The sequence below is a fragment of the Salvia splendens genome, chromosome 7, assembly GCF_004379255.2.
Source record: "Salvia splendens isolate huo1 chromosome 7, SspV2, whole genome shotgun sequence".
Lineage (NCBI taxonomy): Eukaryota > Viridiplantae > Streptophyta > Magnoliopsida > Lamiales > Lamiaceae > Salvia > Salvia splendens.
In genome coordinates this window covers 34,621,139-34,642,849 of record NC_056038.1, presented here as the reverse complement: position 1 = coordinate 34,642,849, position 21,711 = coordinate 34,621,139, and the positions used below count along the sequence as shown (strand labels likewise).

At 37.5% G+C, this 21,711-nt stretch overlaps 2 protein-coding genes across 8 annotated transcripts; one reads left to right on the top strand and one right to left on the bottom strand.

Moving 5' to 3' along the window:
• The first annotated feature begins 2,934 nt into the window (after positions 1 to 2,934).
• On the top strand, positions 2,935 to 14,938 carry LOC121740816 (187-kDa microtubule-associated protein AIR9-like). 7 transcript variants are annotated; one of them, XM_042133446.1, is made up of 40 exons: positions 2,935 to 3,079; positions 3,164 to 3,260; positions 3,483 to 3,565; positions 3,810 to 4,705; positions 5,423 to 5,494; positions 5,896 to 5,961; positions 6,089 to 6,160; positions 6,242 to 6,307; positions 6,403 to 6,465; positions 6,539 to 6,604; positions 6,751 to 6,850; positions 7,122 to 7,223; positions 7,377 to 7,609; positions 7,685 to 7,799; positions 7,935 to 8,055; positions 8,165 to 8,340; positions 8,468 to 8,603; positions 8,829 to 8,929; positions 9,033 to 9,080; positions 9,560 to 9,744; positions 9,820 to 9,937; positions 10,036 to 10,163; positions 10,235 to 10,403; positions 10,651 to 10,769; positions 10,858 to 11,026; positions 11,329 to 11,413; positions 11,496 to 11,569; positions 11,646 to 11,765; positions 11,831 to 12,026; positions 12,110 to 12,231; positions 12,313 to 12,520; positions 12,627 to 12,700; positions 12,809 to 12,947; positions 13,129 to 13,310; positions 13,404 to 13,559; positions 13,722 to 13,853; positions 13,929 to 13,987; positions 14,160 to 14,192; positions 14,288 to 14,419; positions 14,554 to 14,938. In XM_042133446.1, exons 4-40 carry the CDS (start codon positions 3,827 to 3,829, stop codon positions 14,728 to 14,730), a joined length of 5,193 nt encoding a protein of 1,730 aa, XP_041989380.1. In that variant the 5' UTR covers positions 2,935 to 3,079; positions 3,164 to 3,260; positions 3,483 to 3,565; positions 3,810 to 3,826; the 3' UTR covers positions 14,731 to 14,938. The 7 variants fall into 7 exon arrangements, with proteins under 7 accessions (XP_041989380.1, XP_041989382.1, XP_041989379.1 ...); XM_042133448.1 differs by having other exon boundaries at positions 3,800 to 4,705; XM_042133445.1 differs by having other exon boundaries at positions 3,478 to 3,565; positions 3,814 to 4,705.
• A 2,099-nt stretch (positions 14,939 to 17,037) lies between these two features.
• Positions 17,038 to 21,199, bottom strand: LOC121740862 (BTB/POZ domain-containing protein At1g30440-like). Its single transcript, XM_042133502.1, has 4 exons — positions 20,070 to 21,199; positions 19,356 to 19,425; positions 17,915 to 19,141; positions 17,038 to 17,757 (listed from the first exon to the last, which is right to left on the bottom strand). The coding sequence occupies exons 1-4, from the start codon at positions 20,126 to 20,128 to the stop codon at positions 17,224 to 17,226; spliced, it is 1,890 nt and encodes a 629-aa protein (XP_041989436.1). The 5' UTR covers positions 20,129 to 21,199; the 3' UTR covers positions 17,038 to 17,223.
• Between the last annotated feature and the right edge of the window lie 512 nt (positions 21,200 to 21,711).

Genomic DNA, 21,711 nt, shown 5'->3' with positions numbered 1-21,711 from the left:
AGTTTTGGTGGTGGTTCCGCCTTGTTATGGTATGATCAAGGCCCTTTCCTCGTGTGTATGGGCTTGCTAAAAGAAATTATTTCTCTTTGGGTTCTTGGAATGTTGAATTATACTAGGCCAATCCGGAGGGGGGTTACACTGTTTTCTTATATCACCAAGAACTTGGTTTTTTTTGTTGTCATTTGTAAACCACTTATGTAATTAACAATGTGTCAAAGAAAATCACATACAACACTTAACATTAGGACATATATTTCACTCAATCTTAAAATCTTATTTTATCAATATATTATTCAAAACTTCTTTTAATAATCCATGTTTTAATAGTTATGATAGGTACGAAAATTGGAAGGTATAAATCTAAAATTCGACCCAATTAACTATGCAAATGATTAAATTAAAAAACTAATACATAAACTACAAATTAGTAAATAGAAAATGAGGTTAGCATACTTTTGGCACCTGAAGTTGAAAAAACCACAATTTAGGTATTTAAACAGAAAAAATTACTAAGTGACCCTAAATTGTGATTTTTTGCCGTCCAAATACCTAACTGTGAATTTTTCTATATTGAGTACCAAAAAGATGCAAACCCTATTTTGTTGAGTACTTTTTTGTATCACTCTTTTATTTATGCACCACAATATTGAATCAGACACACCAAAGTTCAATATCAATAGGCCAAGATATTAACCAAACATCATACAAGTGGTAACTACTCTATTACTAAATCCTTGAAAAGCCCACTTTCATAAAAGTCTTGTTATGGACTTTCAAGACAACCAAACACACCCTGAAAATTAAATAAAATCAAATAAATGATGGGGCCATAATATCCATTAATCTTTTGTCTCTCATTCAACAGTCACTCTATCATAGTAGGCTCATCAGCTCATGTTTGGTCTATTTTGAAATATGAAATTTCATGTTTAACTATATATTATTTCATTTGTCAGGTGTTGCCTTTCTTGACAATACTTTACATTATTTAGGAATTTTGCATCTAATATTGACAAATGAGCTAAAGCAAATCCATTCCACTATTGCCATGTAAGCATATGAGAAATAATTCAATTGCTAATTCGATATATTAAGCATTATATGACAAACAACCACAATTTTAAAAATATGAGATGTTGGTGACTGTGACACAATTGGTAGGTGTTTAGTCAATTGTTTAATAATGGAATTAGTGTTGATCGGTAATAGTAGTAACACATTACAAATAAATGTCCCTTATTTTCAAAGTGAGAGTATGTCAATAAATTAGTACTACCACCTAATTATTCATCCATTAATTAATGAATCTATGTTGTCTTGGTTTAAGTGTTTTTTCATTAATTAATGAAATCTAGTCTGTCTTGGTTTAAGTGGTTTTCCATATGATGATCATTAAATTTTTCAGTGCTCTTCCTAATTTAATTTGGAAAAATTCTAAACATTATACCATGAATCGATTTGTCTTGGAACTGTAAGCATAACCATGCATTGTGTATAGATACGTAATATAAACTTAGTCAATTACGTAATATTCATTTAAGAATGTTCCGTTTTTCAAGATTAAATTCACGTTAGATTGTTTTTGAGTTAGAATTAACCCAAAATAACCAAAACTGTCACAAGAGGACAAAGACCTATAAGCCAATATTAATCTTACATTTTATTGACCCTGAATGAAGTATGTTATCAACTTTATTAAATCAAACAACATTAGTAAAATTCAACTTTGTCAAATCCATCGAACCAAACAAATGTATTTCTCAAACAACTAGCTTTTCTTTTTCAGTTTAAGGGATATTCATACGAGAAACTATCACTACTGTAAGGACACTTATATATAACAACATACATGCCATTTCTTATCTAACACGACATCATTTGATATATGTAAGTTCGGATTTCGCCAACATCTTATACTTCAATGTCGTCAAATTAATTTAGCTCATACAATCATCTTTTATATACAATTAACTATATGTTCCATGAATAATAAAATTTATTTATAATACACCTCAAACAACGACTATAATTACATTTATCTAACAAACATATTAATTTTCTCAAATAAAAAATGACGCAACGCGTAAGCACTTCGTATGTGTGCACTCTCAGTGCTTTTGCTGTTTAGTATGTGCGTTCGGTGTCCAAATTTAGCATAATATATAATCTCGTAGTTTCTTGTTAAGAGAAGCATTTTTTAGGCATAGAGATTTAAAAAGATATAAGTTCGATATGATGAATAAAAATATAATACAATACTTAAATAAATAGAAATAAAGTTAAAATAGAATGTGCTATTCCCCCGTCCCAACTTAAGAGTCGTCCTAATTAGTCAGAACACGAGTTTTAAGAAAAGTGAGTTGAATAAGTTAGCGGAATATTAGTCTCACTTATATATATTATTTTTATAATAAAATATGAGTGAAATAAATTAGTGGAATGTGAGACTTACTTATCATTTATGGTAAAAGTGAAATAAGCCTTTAAATTGGGGCGGACGGAAATGATAAAACAGAACTCATAAATTGAGACGGAGAGTATTTATTAAAAATAGAAATGATTCTAGTAAAATAGAATGTCCTTAAAATTTAAAAATGGTTCAATTAACCTGAAACAGTGACAATTGTCATATATAGAATGCAAATTATAATAATGGAGTATACTGGAATTTAGGAGAAATAAATTGTTCCTACCTGTAGATGGGCCCCACGTTCAGGTGAGACGCTTCCATTTAAATTTGATTTGATAACCGGCTTCTTCGGTAACCCGATTTTCCGCCAAATCCCTCCTCCAAAATAATTAAAATAATTCTAAAAAAGCCTCAATAAAACCACATAATTACGCAGGCACCCCCAAAAAGGGAACCGCAATGGGTGGTTATGCTTTCAGACAAAAAAATAGAGCATTATGCTCTGTAAACCACCTCACCCCGGCCCCAATGCCCAATAACAAATATATATGCCTTCTCTCTCTCCCCCTCTTCTCTCTCATAATTTAACTTCTTCACCACATTTCTTGCTTTCTCACTCTCTTCACTACTCTTTTTATTTATCAGCACGCTTTGAAAAAGAGGAAAAAGGTGAGATACTGTCTTTCTTTCTTTATGTTATCTATCTATCTATGTACGTAAGTAGCTCACTAGTAACAATTTGCTTTAGTTCAGACTTCAGAACCCTAAGTTTCCCAGTGTAGTTGAACTGCCTTGCTCCTTTTTCTTGCTGGGCCTCACTCTACTTCAGCAGATCTAAACTATTTTTGAGGTACTTTCACTCAAATTCATACTGCATTTTTGTTCCTTTTTGCTGCTTCTAATTTTTTCTTTCTTGGCTGTCTTGAATTGGGTTCAGTCTCACGAGTTTGAAGCTTGGCTTTTTCATGATTGCTTTTTGGTGGTTATTTGTTTTTTTAAGTGGAGATTAAGGTTTATTTTTTATCAACCGTGTCTGGTGTTTTACATGTTCTATTTTAATTCTTCAGTATAGTTTGGGAGCTAAAATCTGAGAGTACAAACATGGGAATGGTGGATTAGATATGGCTCTGCGAGGGACAATTTTTCAGGCATAAGGTATTGCATAACTGTTATAAGTCCACATGGTTGATGTTTTGGGATTATATGTTCTGCTAATTTAATTTTGTTCTTAGATTGAATGGGATTCAAGAAAATTTAATTCTCGCATTCAGTTGCATCTAACCCATGGTGTAAAAACTAAAATGCAGCTTAGCATTAGGCTGCTTGAACTTGTGATATTGCCTATCAATTGTCTTGCACCTTGTGGTGATTGTTACTGAATTTTTTTAGTCCATTGAAGCTAGGATAGTTTCTCGAATGGAGGTTGTCCAATCAACTGAGGTTCCAGTAGAGGTAGAGGCTGAACATTTGGTGCCTGAGCTGCAAGCCCCGATGCTTCAGGAAGAACCTTGCTCCGTGAGTGTGAAGAAAGGCTCTAAGGTGCCAAAGGCCAATGGCACTGCTTCAAATAAAGGCACTGATACTGGTGGGAGTTCTAGAAAAACAAGGAGTGGTACCGACTCTAGTGCCGACTCTAGTGTTATTCAGACAAGATCGACATTGGCTAGACCAACTTTGAGCAGCACACTGCGAACTTCAGGATCAGTCCCTGTGGTTAGAAGGAGCAGCACTGGCGGTCTGCCTGAAAAACAGCCAATGGTAATCACGAAACGTCAGACTACTGGCAATGGTTTGGCAGGTGGTAAAAGAGGCAGCCCTTTTGCTTCAGACCCGCTAAGAAAATCTCTTCCCGAACTCCGGAGGAGCACAACATCATCCATTGGTGTTAAGCCTGCTATCAGGCAGAGTATCTCTGAAACGCGAAAGTCGATTCCTATTTCCCCTGCTGCTAGAAGTCCAAGGACGCCAGCCAGTTCCGAGTCAAGTAAAAAAGATTCTATGAAAAAAAGCTCTTTGAGATCGTCTCAATTGTCTGTTTCGTCCATGAAGACGATTTCTTCTCCATCATTAGATAGCAGTGGGAGTAGTAGCGCCGTTAGGAAGTCAGTTGCAAAAGTTTCTCCTCACCCTGCTCGCTCACCCACAGTCTCCAGTGGGTCCAAATCTGGTAGTCTGTCAACGTCTCTCGACAGAAGTTCTATTTTATCTGGCCGTAAGAGAGTCGGAACTCCAGAAAGTCGGGACTCACGTCTGATAATGCTTCCTCATGTAGAGGTGAAAGCTAGCGATGATGTGGTAAGAATTCTATGAGAATGCTTAAATAAAACTGGTACATTAATATTAGGCTTTACCAGACTTACCCAAATTGTCAACTAACTATATCCGGTGAGGTTATTACCAAATATGTGATTTGGCTTGTTCTACACATGATATAATGAACATAAATAGTAGAAAATGGGCATGCATAGTGCATATTGTAAAACCACATGGAGAGACCCATGTGAGTCTTAGTTATTGCTATTGCAGGGGCTTGAATGAACATTCGCTATAAGTACAATCAACCCACCAACTTTTGCATTTTCCCCAATTAGTTACTTGGACTATTTTTGTTTTTGATTTGTTTTGTTTGTTATTCAAAATTAGCATTTTTTGTTCAAATCTTTATATCATCTAGACTCTAGAGCAGCCTGTAATTCGAAATTTTTAGTTAATGCTTGTTTCAGAGGTTGGATTTGTTTATTTCCATATTTGATAGCAAAAGGATAAGTTTCACCAACTTTAGCCTTTAAACAAGCACATAAACCCAAAGTCCTCTAGGTGAGATGTAATATTTTGGAATGTATGAAAGAGGAAAAATGAAAAAGAAATGTAAAAGGTAAAATGTGGCATAATGAGAAAAAAAATGTGAAATTCGGTGGGCAGTTGTAGTTTTTCCTATTATTTATTACTCTTCATCATTTCTTTCTTACTTTTTTAGTTAATTAGATATTTGTATCATTTTTTCAATTATAGAGGTTAGATCTCCGGGGCCACAAGATACGGACACTCAGCAGTGGTGGACTGAACTTATCACCAAATCTAGAGGTACTTTTCATTGCATTTCTTGACCACTACCGTATTTTTTGGGATGCTTTACTTTTACTGCATGAGACTCACTTTATATTGCACTAGGTTGCTAGAGTAACTTATGATTGTCACTTTGATATTGCACTAGGTTGCTAGAGACTAGAATAACTTACTGAAAATGAACATAGCTCTGTTTTCCATTTATCCTTGGGAAAATTAATTGTTGGAGACAAAATATTAGTGCAACAAATGAGCCACCTATTTCAGTATTAATAAATTTAAACAGTCAATCTGAAGCATTACCAGTTTCTGAAAAGCGACTTTGGATGGAACACGTTAAGCTTAATATTTCTGGAGCATTCTGTTCATCTATACATGCACTTATATATGTTTGACACTAAAGTAATTTTTTTTTGCAGTTTGTTTATCTAAGAGACAACCTCTTGTCCACACTGGATGGTGTTGAAGTCCTCAAACGAGTGAAGGTACATACTGATTGATCATAAATGAGTATTTTAATCCATATCTTTGGGTTGGATGTTTTCTTGCATTGCTAGTGGCATCTCGTCTTTGTCTTAAAACTTTTCTGCATTGCCCTTGTTTTACTTATAGGTTCTGGATTTGAGTTTTAACGACTTCAAAGGACCTGGTTTTGAGCCACTTGAGAATTGCAAAGCTCTGCAGGTGATTCCTGTAGCTGACGCTGAACTGTGTATAAATTGGATGACATGTTTTTTATAATCACACAGTTTTCTTTCATTGCAGCAACTTTATCTTGCTGGAAATCAGATCACATCCTTGAGGAGCCTTCCTGAGCTTCCGAATCTGGAGGTGAACCTCTAGAAATCATTTGGGATTGTGCTTTCTGTCACATATTTGTAAGGATTGAGTTTGACGACAAAACTAATTCCCATTTGCTTTTTCAGTTTCTCTCTGTAGCTCAGAATAAGTTAAAATCTGTTTCAATGGCGAGCCAGCCTCGTTTGCAGGTACATCTTTTGCTTTAAAAACCTTGCTCTTTCTGTGATTTCAGTTCATAAAACCACTGTTGTGTTTCCATAGGTACTTGCTGCCAGCAAAAATAAAATATCAACTTTGAAAGGCTTCCCACACTTACCAGCTCTTGAGGTGGGATGATTAAATGCATTGCACATATAGCTGTAAACATTTCTTTCTAGGTTAAATTTGCACAATTGTAGATTGGCCAGTCATCGTTTTTTGTCTTTACATTCAAAATTTAATGCATGTGCACTTTTAACCATGATGATTTGCAGCATCTGCGAGTAGAGGAGAACCCCATACTAAAGATGTCTCGTCTGGAAGCAGCCGCAATTTTGCTTGTAGGCCCAACCTTAAAAAAATTCAATGATAGGGGTATGTTCAATAGTTATGTTTGTATTCATATTTGGCGGTCACTTGACTCATTCTTGTTTTTACTCCTTTTATCAGTTGATGTTCAATCTGCAATGATTTAAAAATTTTGGAAACTTTTTTAATGGAACTGCCCCTTATCCCTTTCTCACGGTCACCTGGTAGGAGATTTTTGTGTATAATACTATAGGGCATACTTGCTGCTCTTAAATCTATCAGTGAGTAATCTTAACTACTTTATTCTCTACTATTTACCAGTTCAAAATTCATGCAGATCTTTCCCGTGAGGAGATATCAATTGCCAAGCGTTATCCTTCACACACTGCCTTGTGCATTCGAGGTGGCTGGGAACTATGCCGTCCAGAACAAGCTGTTGGTACGTAATTAATCATGCTTGTTGCAGGTTTTTGAACCAAAGATTCGTGATGACATTACTTTTATAATTGCTGTATCAGGCAGCAATCATAGTATGGCCTGTCCTTTTTCAAACCTAAGTTTATGAATATGCATGCTTTGTCTTTGTCAACAGACTCAACTTTCAAGTTTTTGATCGAACAATGGAAAGATCAACTTCCTTCTGGGTACTTGCTGAAAAAGGCTTTTGTAGACCAACCATTTGAGGAAGATGCTTGCTGTTGCCACTTTGAGTTTGTGAGGGACACAAATGAACATAGTGATGACGTACTGGACTTGAAGTACCAATGGTTTATTGGAGGACGAACTCCTTCAAATTTTGTAGCTATTCCTGGTGCATGTGGAGAGGTGTGAAATAGTTCTCAAGAAATTAAGTTTATCAAGCCTCTTTAAAAGTTATAATATCCTTTAAATCTATGTCAGGTCTACTTCCCCAAGAAGGATGACATTGGTAGAATCTTGAAAGTGGAGTGCACTCCAATACTGGGAGATACAGATTATCCTACAATTTTTGCCATATCTTCACCAGTTTCTAAGGGTACACATTTAATAATTAATTGATGAATCACTGCAATTTCCTCACAGTCTTTGTAACAAAGCATAGTCTAAAAGAAATCCGTTTGGTGTATATACATTTTCCATGTGTTAATTATTTTATTGCATCTTTCTGTAGGAACTGGTATTCCTAAGGTCATAAAGATTGATGTGTCTGGGGAGCTTGTGGAAGGAAACACAATCAAAGGGCATGTGGAGGTTGCTTGGTGTGGAGGAACTCCAGGGAAAGGTGTTGCTAGGTGAGATCATATATGTCCCAATGAAGCATTTTGGTTTTGAAATGTTTAATATTCCAAGAGAAAATACTGTTTCACTTTATGCAAGTTAAATTTACCACGTGCTCTACAGTTGGCTTAGGAGACGATGGAATAGTAGCCCTGTTGTAATTACGGGTGCAGAAGAAGAAGACTACCGGCTGATCTTGGATGATGTAGGTTCATGTTTGGTTTTCATGTACACTCCTGTTACTGAAGAAGGTGCCAAAGGGGAACCTCAATATGCCATCACAGATTATGTAAAAGCAGGTGTTTTCTGGAGCTGCTTTTACTTTTAAAGTGAAATGTGATACTTGAAAAGTTGACCTGTCTTTCTGTTGAAGAAAGTTGATCTCTGTTTTTGTTGCTCATATATTTCATTGTCCTTTGTTGGCAGCTCCTCCATCTGTAAGCAATGTCCAAATTAGTGGAGATGTCATTGAAGGATGTGTAATCAAGGGCTTAGGGGATTATTTTGGAGGAAAAGAAGGGCCCAGCAGGTTCGAGTGGTTGCGTGAGGATAAGGATACAGGGTTAGTTTTTCCTTTGCTTCAAGTTATTCATTAGCCATTTTCTCTTGAAACTTTAGTTCTTGGCATATTTAGTTATGAGCCTGTTTAATTAATTAGCATGTCAGTTAATATCTTAATTGCACCTGCAAGCCAGTTTATTGGATTTATTTTTTGAAGGACAAAGTTAATAAATTTGTTTATTTGGGATGAAGCTGATGTGATCACTTAATAAAAATCTGTATGCAGAGAACGCACGCTGGTGGTAATGGGGGCAAATGAGTATTCTTTAACAAAAGAAGATATTGGACGACGGTTGGCATTTGTTTACCTGCCTGTGAACTTTGAAGGTGAGTTCATTACTTCATTTACATCTTTCATGTCTTGTATTTTGTATCCTTGGTTGTACCAAAATATAATTTTCCCATTGTTTTGGCTATGGTCACTTTTCAGGGCAGGAAGGGAAACCTATGTCTGTAGTCTCCCAAATAGTTAAGCCGGGTATGTTAAAATATTTTGTTTTTGGAGTGGCTACTAGAAATAAGATGTCGAGGGGCATTGTTTAGGCTAACAAATATACTTATTATGAATAAAAATGGCCATACTTCTGTAATTATAACAGAAGAGTTCTGATCAAGGGTTTTTAATATTCCCTTCGTCCCTTAAAAATAGACCACATTTGCCATTTTGGGATGTCCATTAAAAATAGACCAATTCTATTTAAGGAAACTTTTTTTTCTCTCTAATGAGGTGGGTCCCATTCTCCACTAACAAAACCCTAATCACTTTTTCTTTTTATCTCTCTTACTTTACCAATTGTGCATTAAAATCCGTGCCATTTCAAATGTTGTCTGTTTCTTAGGGACTGAGGGAGTAATACATTCGCTGTGAATTTGGATTATTTTTTATTTAGTTTTTTATGTATCTTCTCAGTCTACTCTGCATCGAAGTTCTTACTTTTTCCTTTATGCAAATAACAGCCCCACCAAAGGTAACAAATCTAAAGATAATTGGTGAACTAAAAGAAGGAAGTAAGGTTTCTGTGACTGGCATTGTAACCGGGGGAACTGAAGCTTCTAGTAGAGTTCAGTGGTTCAAAACTAGTTCTTCTACATTTGAGGGTGAGAATGGTATTGAAGCATTAAGTACATCCAAAATCGCCAAGGTAGGAAGCTCTTAGAAATATCCACTCTTGACTTCTGTTATGGATGTACGATTTAAGGCATTCTACTTTATGCAGGCATTTCGCATACCATTGGGAGCTGTTGGTAAATATATAGTCGCTAAATTCACACCAATGACCCCAGATGGTGAAACTGGTGAACCAGTTTATGTGATATCCGAAATAGCTATTGAGAGTGAGTATCTTCTGTACTTGCGAAAAATTCATTTGTATGCAAATGCTGGAAGTAATCTGTTTGAAAACATTTTCTGATCTATATTATGAACTTTGCAGCTCTGCCTCCCAGTCTTAATTTTTTGGCTATAACCGGCGATTACTCAGAAGGTGGAGTGTTGACTGCGTCATATGGTTATATTGGGGGTCATGAGGGGAAGAGTATCTATAATTGGTATCTTCATGAGGTAAAATATTAGTATATAACTTTGCATTTTAAGCCTTTCCACAAGTTAACATATTCTTGAGTTTCCTGCAGGTGGAAAATGACCTGGGTACTTCAATACCTGAGCTTGCAGGTTTCCTTCAATATCGAGTCCCAAAAGATGCCATTGGTAAATTTATATCTTTTACTTGTACTCCGGTGCGCGATGATGGTATTGCAGGTGAGCCTAGAACTTGCACAGGACAAGAACGCGTTGGCCCAGGTAATTAGATATTTGGTTCTTGTTTAACTTTGCATGGCCTGTTACACTTCTCTTAGAACCACATTGAAATATTTCTGCTATTTATGTTGAGTGAACATCTGCTCAGGCCCCAAGCAGTAAAACTAGTTGGATGCCAAGTTAGTTTAAAATTTGGATAATGTAATTCTGTGTTTTCTTATGTCATAGCATCTTTCAGCAGCTATATTAGTCAATGCAAAGCTGACATAATGTAATTATTTGCCTTTAGGTACTCCAAGATTGCTTTCTTTACAAATTACCGGAACTGGTGTTGAAGGCACTACTCTAAGTGTTGAAAAGAAATATTGGGGTGGTGAAGAGGGAGAGTCAGTCTACCGCTGGTTTCGGGTATTTGAAAGTTTACATCCAAAGCCTTGTTTGCAAATAAAATAAATGCACTTTTTGTGAGGCTAAAAATATATAAATTATGTTGCAGACTCATTCTGATAGCACACATGATGAGATAAAAGGTGCAACTTCTTCATCATATATGCTCTCCATAGAGGATATTGGTTTCTTCATCTCAGTTTCCTGTGAGCCAATTCGAAATGATGGAGCCCGTGGCCCTATTGTCCTCTCTGAACAAGTTGGACCAATTGTAGCTGGTAACTAAATTTCGGTTTCCTGTAGAGTTTAAAATAACTAACGAGGATTTTTTTTCACTCTACAAATAGATTGCATTTGCGTTGGGGTTTATTTCCCATAAATTCTTTATTCCCCTAACTTTATAGAAAATTAGTATATTATCATTAACATGGATCCAGGTACAAGACAGTTTAAAGTGTAATAACATCATTCTATTGAAATACCTTTTTCAGTAAATGCATCACTCTATTGAAATACCAATACATGCTGAAAAAAATCAACAACTTCAAAGTAATAACATCTTTGTCTGACACATTATCAGGCCTCCCAACATGCCGGTCTCTCGAATTCCAGGGATCCTTGATAGAAGGGGAGTGCCTGAGTTTCATTGCTTCTTATGGTGGAGGGTAATCTCATGGAAGCTCATTGCCATATTATTATTTGCAAACTCTATTTTCATTGGATGAATTATAATGATTTTCTTTTCAGGGTGAAAGGAGATTGTTTGTGTGAATGGTTCAGAGTGAAGGATAATGGTTATAAGGAGAAGCTTCACGATGGAGGTAAGTGTTTTTTGCAAGTGTTTGTTCTACTCCCTTTCCCTCCATAAATCTAACAAATTGAATCATGCCATTGCAGAGTTTTTAGATTTAACTATCGATGAAGTGGGAGACTCTGTGGAGCTTGTATATACACCTGTCCGTGCTGATGGCTTGAAGGGGAGCCCGAAAACCTTGGTTTCTTGCGCGGTTTCACCTGGTGAGTGCTTTGGCTGTTTTATTTGCTCTTGGCACTTATTAGCTAAAGAATGTAATTGTATGCAGGTGAGCCACTTGGTGTTGAACTGGCAATTTCTGAGTGCTATGAGGGTCAGGAAGTGGTCACTACTACCAAGTACTTCGGAGGACAAGAAGGAGTTGGGAAATATATTTGGTTTAGAACTAAGGACAAGCTTAATGAGTCTTCCCTGATGGAACTGGCAGATGATTCTGAAAATGTCGATATATGTGCACGTGCATTGTAAAAACTTTTTTGAAGTTAGATGTCCCATTTTTTATGAAATCAGTGACATGTTTGATTGCTAAATCGATTCTTCTCTTCAGAACATATACTCCATCTTTGGAAGACATGGGATCTTACCTAGCCTTGTATTGGCTGCCTATGCGATCGGATGGTAAATATGGAGCACCTTTGGTAACAATTAGTGAATCCCCAGTTATTCCAGGTATGGTTTTGTTTCTGTGCTATAAATATGGCCTACAAGTGGTGTATATGTCTTAATCACAGATTCCTTTAATTGTTACAGCGCTTCCAATTGTCTCCAATGTTCTCGTGAAGAAATTGACGTCAAGCACCTATGTCGGAGAAGGAGAATATTTTGGTGGGCACGAAGGAACGAGTCTCTTTAGTTGGTATAGAGAATCTGATAGTGAATCGATGGTTCTAATCGCTGGAGCTAATTCTAGAACGTTTGAAGTTTCGGAGGAGGATTATAACTGCAGATTGTTGTTCGGGTAATAAAATTATCTGCTGAAGTTTTTCAAATGCTTCAAAAATCTTGAATATGTTATTTGTTGGCGAGTGTATTTATCCTTCCAAAACGTTTTATGTCCCTTGCAGATATACACCAGTTCGTGCGGATTCGGTCATTGGAGAACTTCGACTGTCTGAGCCAAGTGATTTAGTCTTGCCAGGTATTTATCTCAACTTTCCACTGAGCCAAGAAGTTGATGTGTAATTTTCATTTGGAATAAATGAATTTTATTTAAATCTGCTCCTCAAGTCTACACTTACTGTGTCAGAATTACCAAGAATCGAGGTGCTAGCTCTCACTGGTAAAGCTGTTGAAGGACAAATATTGACGGCGTTGGAAGTTATCCCAAAGGATGAAAATCAACAGCTTGTTTGGGGGAAGTACAAGAAAGAAGTTAGATACCAATGGTAATGAATCTCCACACGCAACTTGCTCGATATGTCCGAATCTTGACTTCCGTTCACTCAGTATGATAGGCCAGAGGCTTACCACTTTATCATCATTTACCGGTTTCATATATAGCTTGTTACTACTAGAATTTTACAGAAGCTTGTATGGTCATCTCATAGAATGACGTGAATGTTGCAGGTTCTTCTCGTCTGAGACTGGTAACGAGAAGACTTTCGAGCCAATACCATCACAGAGGTCTTGCTCATACAAGGCACGGTTTGAGGACATAGGCCGCTGCCTGAAGTGTGAATGCGTTGTCACTGATGCATTTGGAAGATCAAGTGAACCCGCTTATGCTGAAACCGAACCAATCATACCAGGTCTTTATTCCGTGCAGCAATTTCATGATGCCCGACATAGTTTATTGTGAGGTGAAGTTGTCACTCACGTATTTCCCGTTTTTTTTGTATCAGGAATTCCTAGAATAGACAAGCTAGAAATAGAGGGCCGGGGTTTCCACACCAATTTATACGCTGTGAAAGGAACTTACAGTGGAGGAAAGGAAGGCAAAAGTCGGATTCAGTGGCTTCGGTCAATGGTTGGAAGTCCTGACCTCATCTCTATTCCTGGTATACAATCTCTCCTGCTTCTTCCATTGTTATTAACTCAGGAAAAAGTACACATCAAATAAGGAAATAGGCTTGCAAAATGAGGGTAATTTGGCCAAGCAACATAGAACAATTCGGGTTCTCTATTCCCTTCATGATATGCATGTTTTTTTTGTCCTTCAGAGGAGACGGGAAGGATGTACGAGGCTAATGTGGATGATGTCGGCTACAGGCTAGTTGCTATTTATACACCAGTTAGAGACGATGGAGTCGAGGGACAACCCATTTCTGCATCTACAGATCCTATCGCAGTTGGCAAGTACATTCTCCTTTTCTTCTGCTTAAATTTAATCTGAACTGTTCATATAAGTTAATAACTTGTTCTTGCAGAGCCTGATGTTCATAAAGAAGTGAAGCAGAAGCTTGATCTCGGAGCCGTGAAGTTCGAGGTATGGTGACTACTCTGAGTTTGTTGTCCATCAATATAGATAAACAGTTGCATCATTCATACATATTGTATTTTAGTATTTTTTAATTGCATAAGTATTCAATTATGCAATTGCTAATAGCATCCAAAACTGTATATTCATGAAACTAACAATATGAAGTTGTTCCCATCAGGCCCTCTGCGACAAGGATCGATCTCCTAAAAGGGTAAACACGCGTTCACAACATTCTTATCAAGATTCCTAAAATCAAAGAATTATTTAATTCTCACTTTCATCATGGTGGTTGTTTCTACACTGCAGGTTCCAGGAATGGGAAGTCTCGAGAGAAGAATCCTTGAAGTGAACCGGAAACGAGTCAAGGTTGTGAAGCCTGGCTCAAAAACCTCGTTCCCTACGACAGAAATACGTGGAACCTATACTCCCCCATTCCATGTAACTATCCTCACAACTTCTTATATACCTATTCTACCATAGCTAGTAGTCCTAGAAAAGGGGCTATCCCATCATAGCTTGTTGTGTGGTGCACTTTCCTTATCTCGTGACACTATCTTATCCGGCTTTCTCAGGTCGACCTATTCAGAAACGACCAGCACCGTCTCAGAATCGTTGTAGACAGTGAGAATGAAGTGGATTTGATGGTGCAGACCCGACACCTCCGTGATGTTATAGTCCTCGTGATCAGGGGTCTCGCACAGCGTTTCAACAGCACGTCGTTGAATACTCTCCTCAAGATCGAGGCGTGAGGCAACGTGGTCCTCTCCTTTTTATAGAGTGGGAGGGTTGTATGTGACTGGAATGAGTTTTTTCTGTGTACAAGGTATATGGTGTTGTGTGATTCTTGTGCATTGTTGCGCCATTGTCACTTTTTGTTGGTAGACTTTCAAAATATTATTTCAGTGATTTCAATGTACAGAAACGTGGCTTACTACAATGCATGATTCATTTACAAAATACTCGATATTACTTACTCTCTTTAAATGTTTTTTTGTAAAGATAAAAAACAGAATTTGCTTAAGTAGATAGAGAAGATCTAAACAACAAAATAAGAGTTTATTTGAAAATAAAAATATCAAAATATAACAAATTTTGATAAACATTGATCATGAATATTTGATACTGAAAAATGGTTATTTGATATAGAGTACAGTATTGAATTTAACGAGTATCATGTAGACTGTAGTAATAGTAAAGTTTATTAAAAAATATTGATAACTAGTTTTTAAATTGAAAAAAATTTATACTACTACTATATTATAGAGAAATATGTATACAGTTGAGAAAGTGAGAATATATTATAGAGAAATATCTATGATATTTTGTGATGAAGTTGAATATCTAGTAAAAGTATCTAGATTTGCAATAAAAATATGTAGATTTTAAAGAAAAAGATCTAAATATTTATAAAATACATACAATAATAGTAGAGTATAAAATTCTAGAATAAGAAAAAAGAAGGTCTACTATATATCTGTTGTAAACGTCTGTGGAATAAGAGAGTATAAATTCTATAATAGGAAAAGAAGCCTTAAAATGCACCATTAAATAAATGAGTCCGGTTGGGTCCAAATTTATAGAAAAAAGTCCAGCCCATTTTGCTGGTGGACCAAGCCGGAAACAACTATATTATTTCCAAATATAGGCTAAGAGGTATTTCATAGTATGGCTTAAAAAATCTTGCATATGTCTCACGATTAGTATCAAATCAAGTTTCTTAGAAGAGTGATAGAGATAGCGTTTGAGCGATTGTGTGTTTGTAGCTAATTTTGGGCGTGTAATATGTGTATTGTACGTGTTTGATCAATAAAGATATTAGATATTCCTAGGTTCACAAGCCGAACCACGTAAATCTTGCGTTCTTGTTTCATATTCTAAGTTCGTTGGTGATGTGTTGTTCTTCAATGATCTTCAACGAAGCAAATTCATTAATTCAATCTTGATCGAGGTTTCACATGAACAACATGAATGCACTTCAACACAACTGCATAGGGTCCATTCTTAAGCATTTAATTTACCCATCAGAATTCCAGTTAGTAATAAAAATTGACTGCAATGAAGCACAACAACAATTAATAAACTAAGAGGAAAGACTATGTCCATACGTTCGATTGAATGAAATATAGAATGATGATATTCGATTGAAAAAAACATAGAATGATGATATGAAACAATGGCGGAACTACATACAACCTACAAAGGGCTTAAGTCCCTACTGAATTGAATATTTAATGTTTTTCTATTAACTATTTTAAAAAAATTTATCCAAATTCTACAAATTATTATATAAAAGACCCTATTAATAATTTAAATTACTCAAAACTAAACTTTTAGAGAAAATTTTAAAAATATAGCCCCTACTAATATCATTTTTTTCGTCCACCACTGATATGAAATTCAAATATTTGATAAAAATATGAATCCTCCTCGAACTGATCTACTCTTTAATTGCAACTTCTCTAATTCAATGTTTAGTAGCAGAGTAATAGGACAGTATATATTTAACCAAAATTTCTGATTCTGAATAGTATCATCGCACGTCCACAAAAATGAGCAAGGACCGTTCTTAGGCATCTGAGTTTTAATAAACTCATCCACATTCCAGTTCAAAAGCAAGATTGTCCTTAATTAACAAGAATCCAAGCACAAAAACTAATTACCGAAGAACCCAATTAAGGCCCTACACCGGCCGAGAACACGAGCTATGACCCGAAGAATGCAAGACGCGTTGAGAACGCTCATCCGAGGCCTAAACCTTGAAGATTAAGGTCGAGCATCGAAGCCACGAAAGCCAAAAGCAAAGCTCGAAGTCAGATGGGAGCCGAACGGAGAGCCGACAAATCATGGGTGAGAAACAGGGTTCGGCATTATGTCAACGTGATCCACTAACCAGGATCTGGAATCCAAAAGCATCCTAGCGGGCTGCTGACTTCGACGCTATGTCGAACCCAACGACTCGCCAACAATGCAAGACCATTCCGGAGAGCTTCCAGCGAGTCGCTGACTAAGAAAGATATTTCCTTTTATATGTTTAGTGTATTAATAAAAAGGGTCTGTTCACAAAATTATACTTTAATTCTATCAATATGTTACATAGATCAACAAAATGTGAAGGACTCGGACAGAATGTTCAAAATTACATGAGAAAAAAAGAAATTTCCTCAACAGAGTTCACACAATTACACTTTCCCTATACCTAAGACTGATCATCAAATATCACACACAACAACAAACAATTAATATCAAGAAATTAGTTTTTTCTGTTCATTCAAATGTACCCTTTTCTTTCCCTTCCCTTGTTTCTCTCCAACCTTGTCAATCTTTTGCTTGCTCACAGATCCCTCCTGCGCACTGCACATTTGGGACTTCAACCGGAACTCGAACTTCTTCGACATGTTTCCCCACGCGCTCGAAGGCGACGACCCTTTCGCCTTGCCTAGCTTATCGATCTCTTCCCTCATGTTGGAGCATTCCTTCTCGAGCTCGGCCACCCTCATCCTCATGCTATCCATCCCGACTTTCAGGACTTGGTTCTCGTTCGCCCCCATCAGCCCGCTTCTCAGCTGTTTCGAGCCATCGAGGTTTTCAGAGACGAGGAAGCAGCCTGCAATGGAGGTTCTAAGCTGCAGCTGCTCGAAGAAGAGGACTTGAACTATTATCCTCAATGGCAGCCTCTCGTTCTGGGCTGCGTGGGTGCAAGCTTCGAGCGAGAGCTTCTGGCAGTCCATCAGCCTGCAGAGCTGCTCTCGCTCGGGCTCAGCCAACCATGGGTGAGACTGTATGTGAGAATATGAAGAGTTTAGTTGATTGAATTATAAATATGATAGAATTTAGGCCTAATAACACTACAACTACTTTACCAATTTTTTATTAAAACCCGTGCAATCTACAGCTAGAAAGCATAACTAATCAATAAGAGGTAGGTAAAGTCACCTTGAGATAAACGTCGATAGCGCGATAAAGGCCGTCATCCAAGGGCCGGGCGTAGTCTGGCAGGGCTGCAGCAAGTGAGTGAAATTTGGGGAGTTTTAGGTGTACGTCGGGGGCGACCTCCGCGAGATATCCGTCGATTAACTTGGCCACCGTGGTGATGGGTGTTAGAGATGGCGGTCCAGTCGATTGTCCATCATCAGCCGAGCCGGGAGATGCGTCACCAACCACCTGATCCATGGTCAAGAAATGCTCGAGAATCCGCTGAACGCAGTCCACGTCGTACAGAGTCTCCATCGAATAAGAGACGTTCGGCATAAGGAGATCCTCGAGTATCGCCTGATCGAGCTGCATCCCTATCCGTTTCTCTAGGTTCAATATGCACGGGGCATCGGGTCGAAGAATCCTGGCTGTTCTAAGCAGACCGAACAAATGTTTTGTCGGAACCAGACCCGTCTGCAGGGGAAGCAAGCGATCGATCTCTTCAACGAGAGTTTTTTGTTCTTGTTCCGAGAGCAAGGCAGCCGATCCAACCGTTGCAAGACAGTTGGTTGATTCTTCAATGCCACCCTGGCGCCGGTTTAGGCCGGGTAGGTATTTTCTCGCATAACAAACGAGAGAGCCAGCGATCATCCCCTGCTTTACGCCCCGGGATTCCATGGCCGAAATCAGCCTTTTGTAGAGAGGCAGGGGCAAAGTCGATGCATCCTCGTACCACCAATCTGCCCTCGAATTTTTAGGCCGAGCGCCCGTGCTTATCCCGTTCCACAAGACACTTCCTCCGGGGCTCTGCATCGGGCCACCACGCTCCGTCATAGGCCACCCGAACAGAGCAGGGTCGGTGCACGCCTTGGCAGCCAAGGAGTCGATGCACCTTTTCGGGACGTGGAGCTGCTCGGCCTCGGAGAGCACATCGCCACACGTCTGCAGTGCTTTCAAAGAGTCTTTCCAGCTGCGTAAAACCGTCTGATTGAGAAAGATTTCGGTCTGAGAAACGAGATTGCCCTCCCCATACTCTTCAGTCATTTCGAGATGCTCAGCAGCGCAGCGAACGTGCACCACGTTCAATGCAGTGAGCTCGAGTTTCACCCCGTAGCAGAACTTAGCTACGAGCTCGAACGTTTTTGCTCCACCGGGAACGTCGGAGAGTCTGATGACACAGCCTTCTTCGCCCTCGGATGCCTCTGCAATGAGCCGCTCCATGACCCCGCTTCTCGAGAGCAACGGAAACTGCAACAGACAGCCAACGTTATGCTCAACCTCAGCAATAACAAGTTTGAAATAAATCAAATTCTTGCACAATTGCTTAAGTTAGATTACTACAGCAAAAATATAGATGAATCAACACTATGAAACAAAGTAATATGCAACTAAAAATATGTACATTGCTACTATCCATCAACAAGAGCCAAGACCAATATAGATGAAAAGCCAAAACAAATACCTTGTGAAGATGAAAAGACATTTCCTCAACTTCGACAACTACATCACTCGGGAGACCGGTGGTGCAGAACCTACGAGTAAACGAAAAGGAAAAAGGTCAGGAAGCGAAACACAGTATTACTCGAAAGAAAAGCATCAGAGTTGCTAGTAGTTTTGTCGCGAATTCTGCACTCGTTGATTTCGGAGCAGATGAAGCATTCAAAGGATTGCACAAAAAGCTAATGTCATAGCACAGAGATGTTACAGAAGCAAACTAACTGTAACTACCTTTCAAAATTTGATGTTTCATTCAGAAAGTCAATGAAAATAACTCACATTCAACTTAAGAAGCAAAAAATCAGTCTATGCTCTTAACACAAGCACCCTCAAAGTAATGCATTACAACTCCTAAATATTACACACATTAAAGTACACAAAAATTTAAGAATCACACTTGTAAGAGAAACTCAACAAACTCAGCAACTAAAAACAAGGGGCATGAACCTAAAATGCACCTATTTGCAGGAGACAAAGTCAAACAGATACGCCAAAAACACAAAATTCCAGCCCATTTTCTTTTGTCCTAATTCAGACATAGGAGCAATCTAGATTTCATGGATGAATAATAATTTCAGCACAAAGATAACACCTTTTGAAAAGACTAATAATAATAATAATAATAGTTATTAATTTATTATGCTAATGTAACAATAAGAAATAAAACGAAGAAACAAACCAGGCTTTGCCTTGCCGCCGGAATGCATCAGTTTTGGATCCCAACTTCATACAAGCCATCTCTTCAACTCCAAAAACTTAGTTATTCTGCTAATTCCTCAAAACTGCACATTCAAATTTCTCAGCAGTTCTTGCACAGATCTTCAAGAAGAATTGCTAAACTCTCTCTCTCTCTGAACAGGGAAAATATCCCAGAGCTAAAAAAGCTAAAGAAAAACACAAAACTGCAATAACCCAGTTGTTGATTTCATCAAAGCTGCAATCAATGCAGCAAAATGCAGAGAGGTGATTTCTTCTCTCTCTCTCTCTCTCTCTCTCTCTCTCACACACACACACACACACACACACACACGCACAACAGGTCACACATCCCATATGAAACCGACCCCAAATCTCAGTCCCACAGCAAAATACAATTGGAGGATATACTACAAAATTTTAGGAATCAGACAACAAATTTAGGTCAACCCCTCCATATAAAAATAGAAAGCAAAACAGAGCTGTTCTGACACAAAAAACAACTTCTTTAACCACCAGAAGATTCCAAACTCAGCCCTTTGTGACACCGAAACCTTTAAGTTAAACCCCATTTAAGAGAATCTAGAAAGGGAGAGAGAAACCGTTTCAAATGACATAATGTGCATATCTATATGCAGTTGAACACCCAATTAATTTATTACTGTGTCGGCAAAGATCAAATATTTTCCTGATTGAACGCCTTGGGGAAAGGGAACTCAATATGGGTCATCAATGGCAGCACTGAAACACAAATAAATTACCATGTGGGTGGGTGGGTCCGTTGCCTTCATACATACTCATCACATCGAGATTCCAAATTCTTAAGTCAATAGCCATTTTTGTTCAAATTATAGGACTTAACGTAACCTCAAAATTCGATCTTGTCACCTTTTCTTTTACATCATTTCTTTTATTTTATGGAGAATGTGATTGAAAGTAAATGGTGGTGGATAGACTGGAAAAAACATTTATGGTGGAATTAATTGTGGTGGTGTAGATCAATAGTGAAAATTGTAATGATTTTGGTTGAGATCTAAGTTATATAGCTACTGCAATAATAAGTTATAGAAGCCAACAACATCATAATTCGCAAAAATATAAACTTATGAAGCATCGTCGAAAACTCACCCACCTTATATTTTGACAAATTGAACTTTTGACACATCATACACACTCATACCACGCTTTTCATATCTTTTTTTTTGTTTTCTATGATCTCTCCTTTTTCCTTATACCAAAAAGGTTAAAAAAAAGCTAACAATGGCAATAAAGTTTTAGATCATCACAATATACAACTGGTTTGGCAGGCAAAAGCTATGGTTTTTTGTGTTGGGTGACACACGTTTTAGGGGTATTTAGTGATAAACAAAAGACGCTTTTGATTGGTAAAATAGGGCTTCTATAGAAAAAAACTTGCAATATTTAATGTTTTCAAAGAAGGAATTCTAAGTCGCCAATTAATACTACATGTGTTATTTCCTTCACCCCTAAGCTTGTCTCTAATAAATATGATGGCGGTTGACTGGTTTTTGCATGTTTCTTGTTGTGCATTATCCAAAAGTATATGATGATACATTAATATAATTTTTTGTAAATGTTTGTTCTTTTATTCCTTCATGTAATTA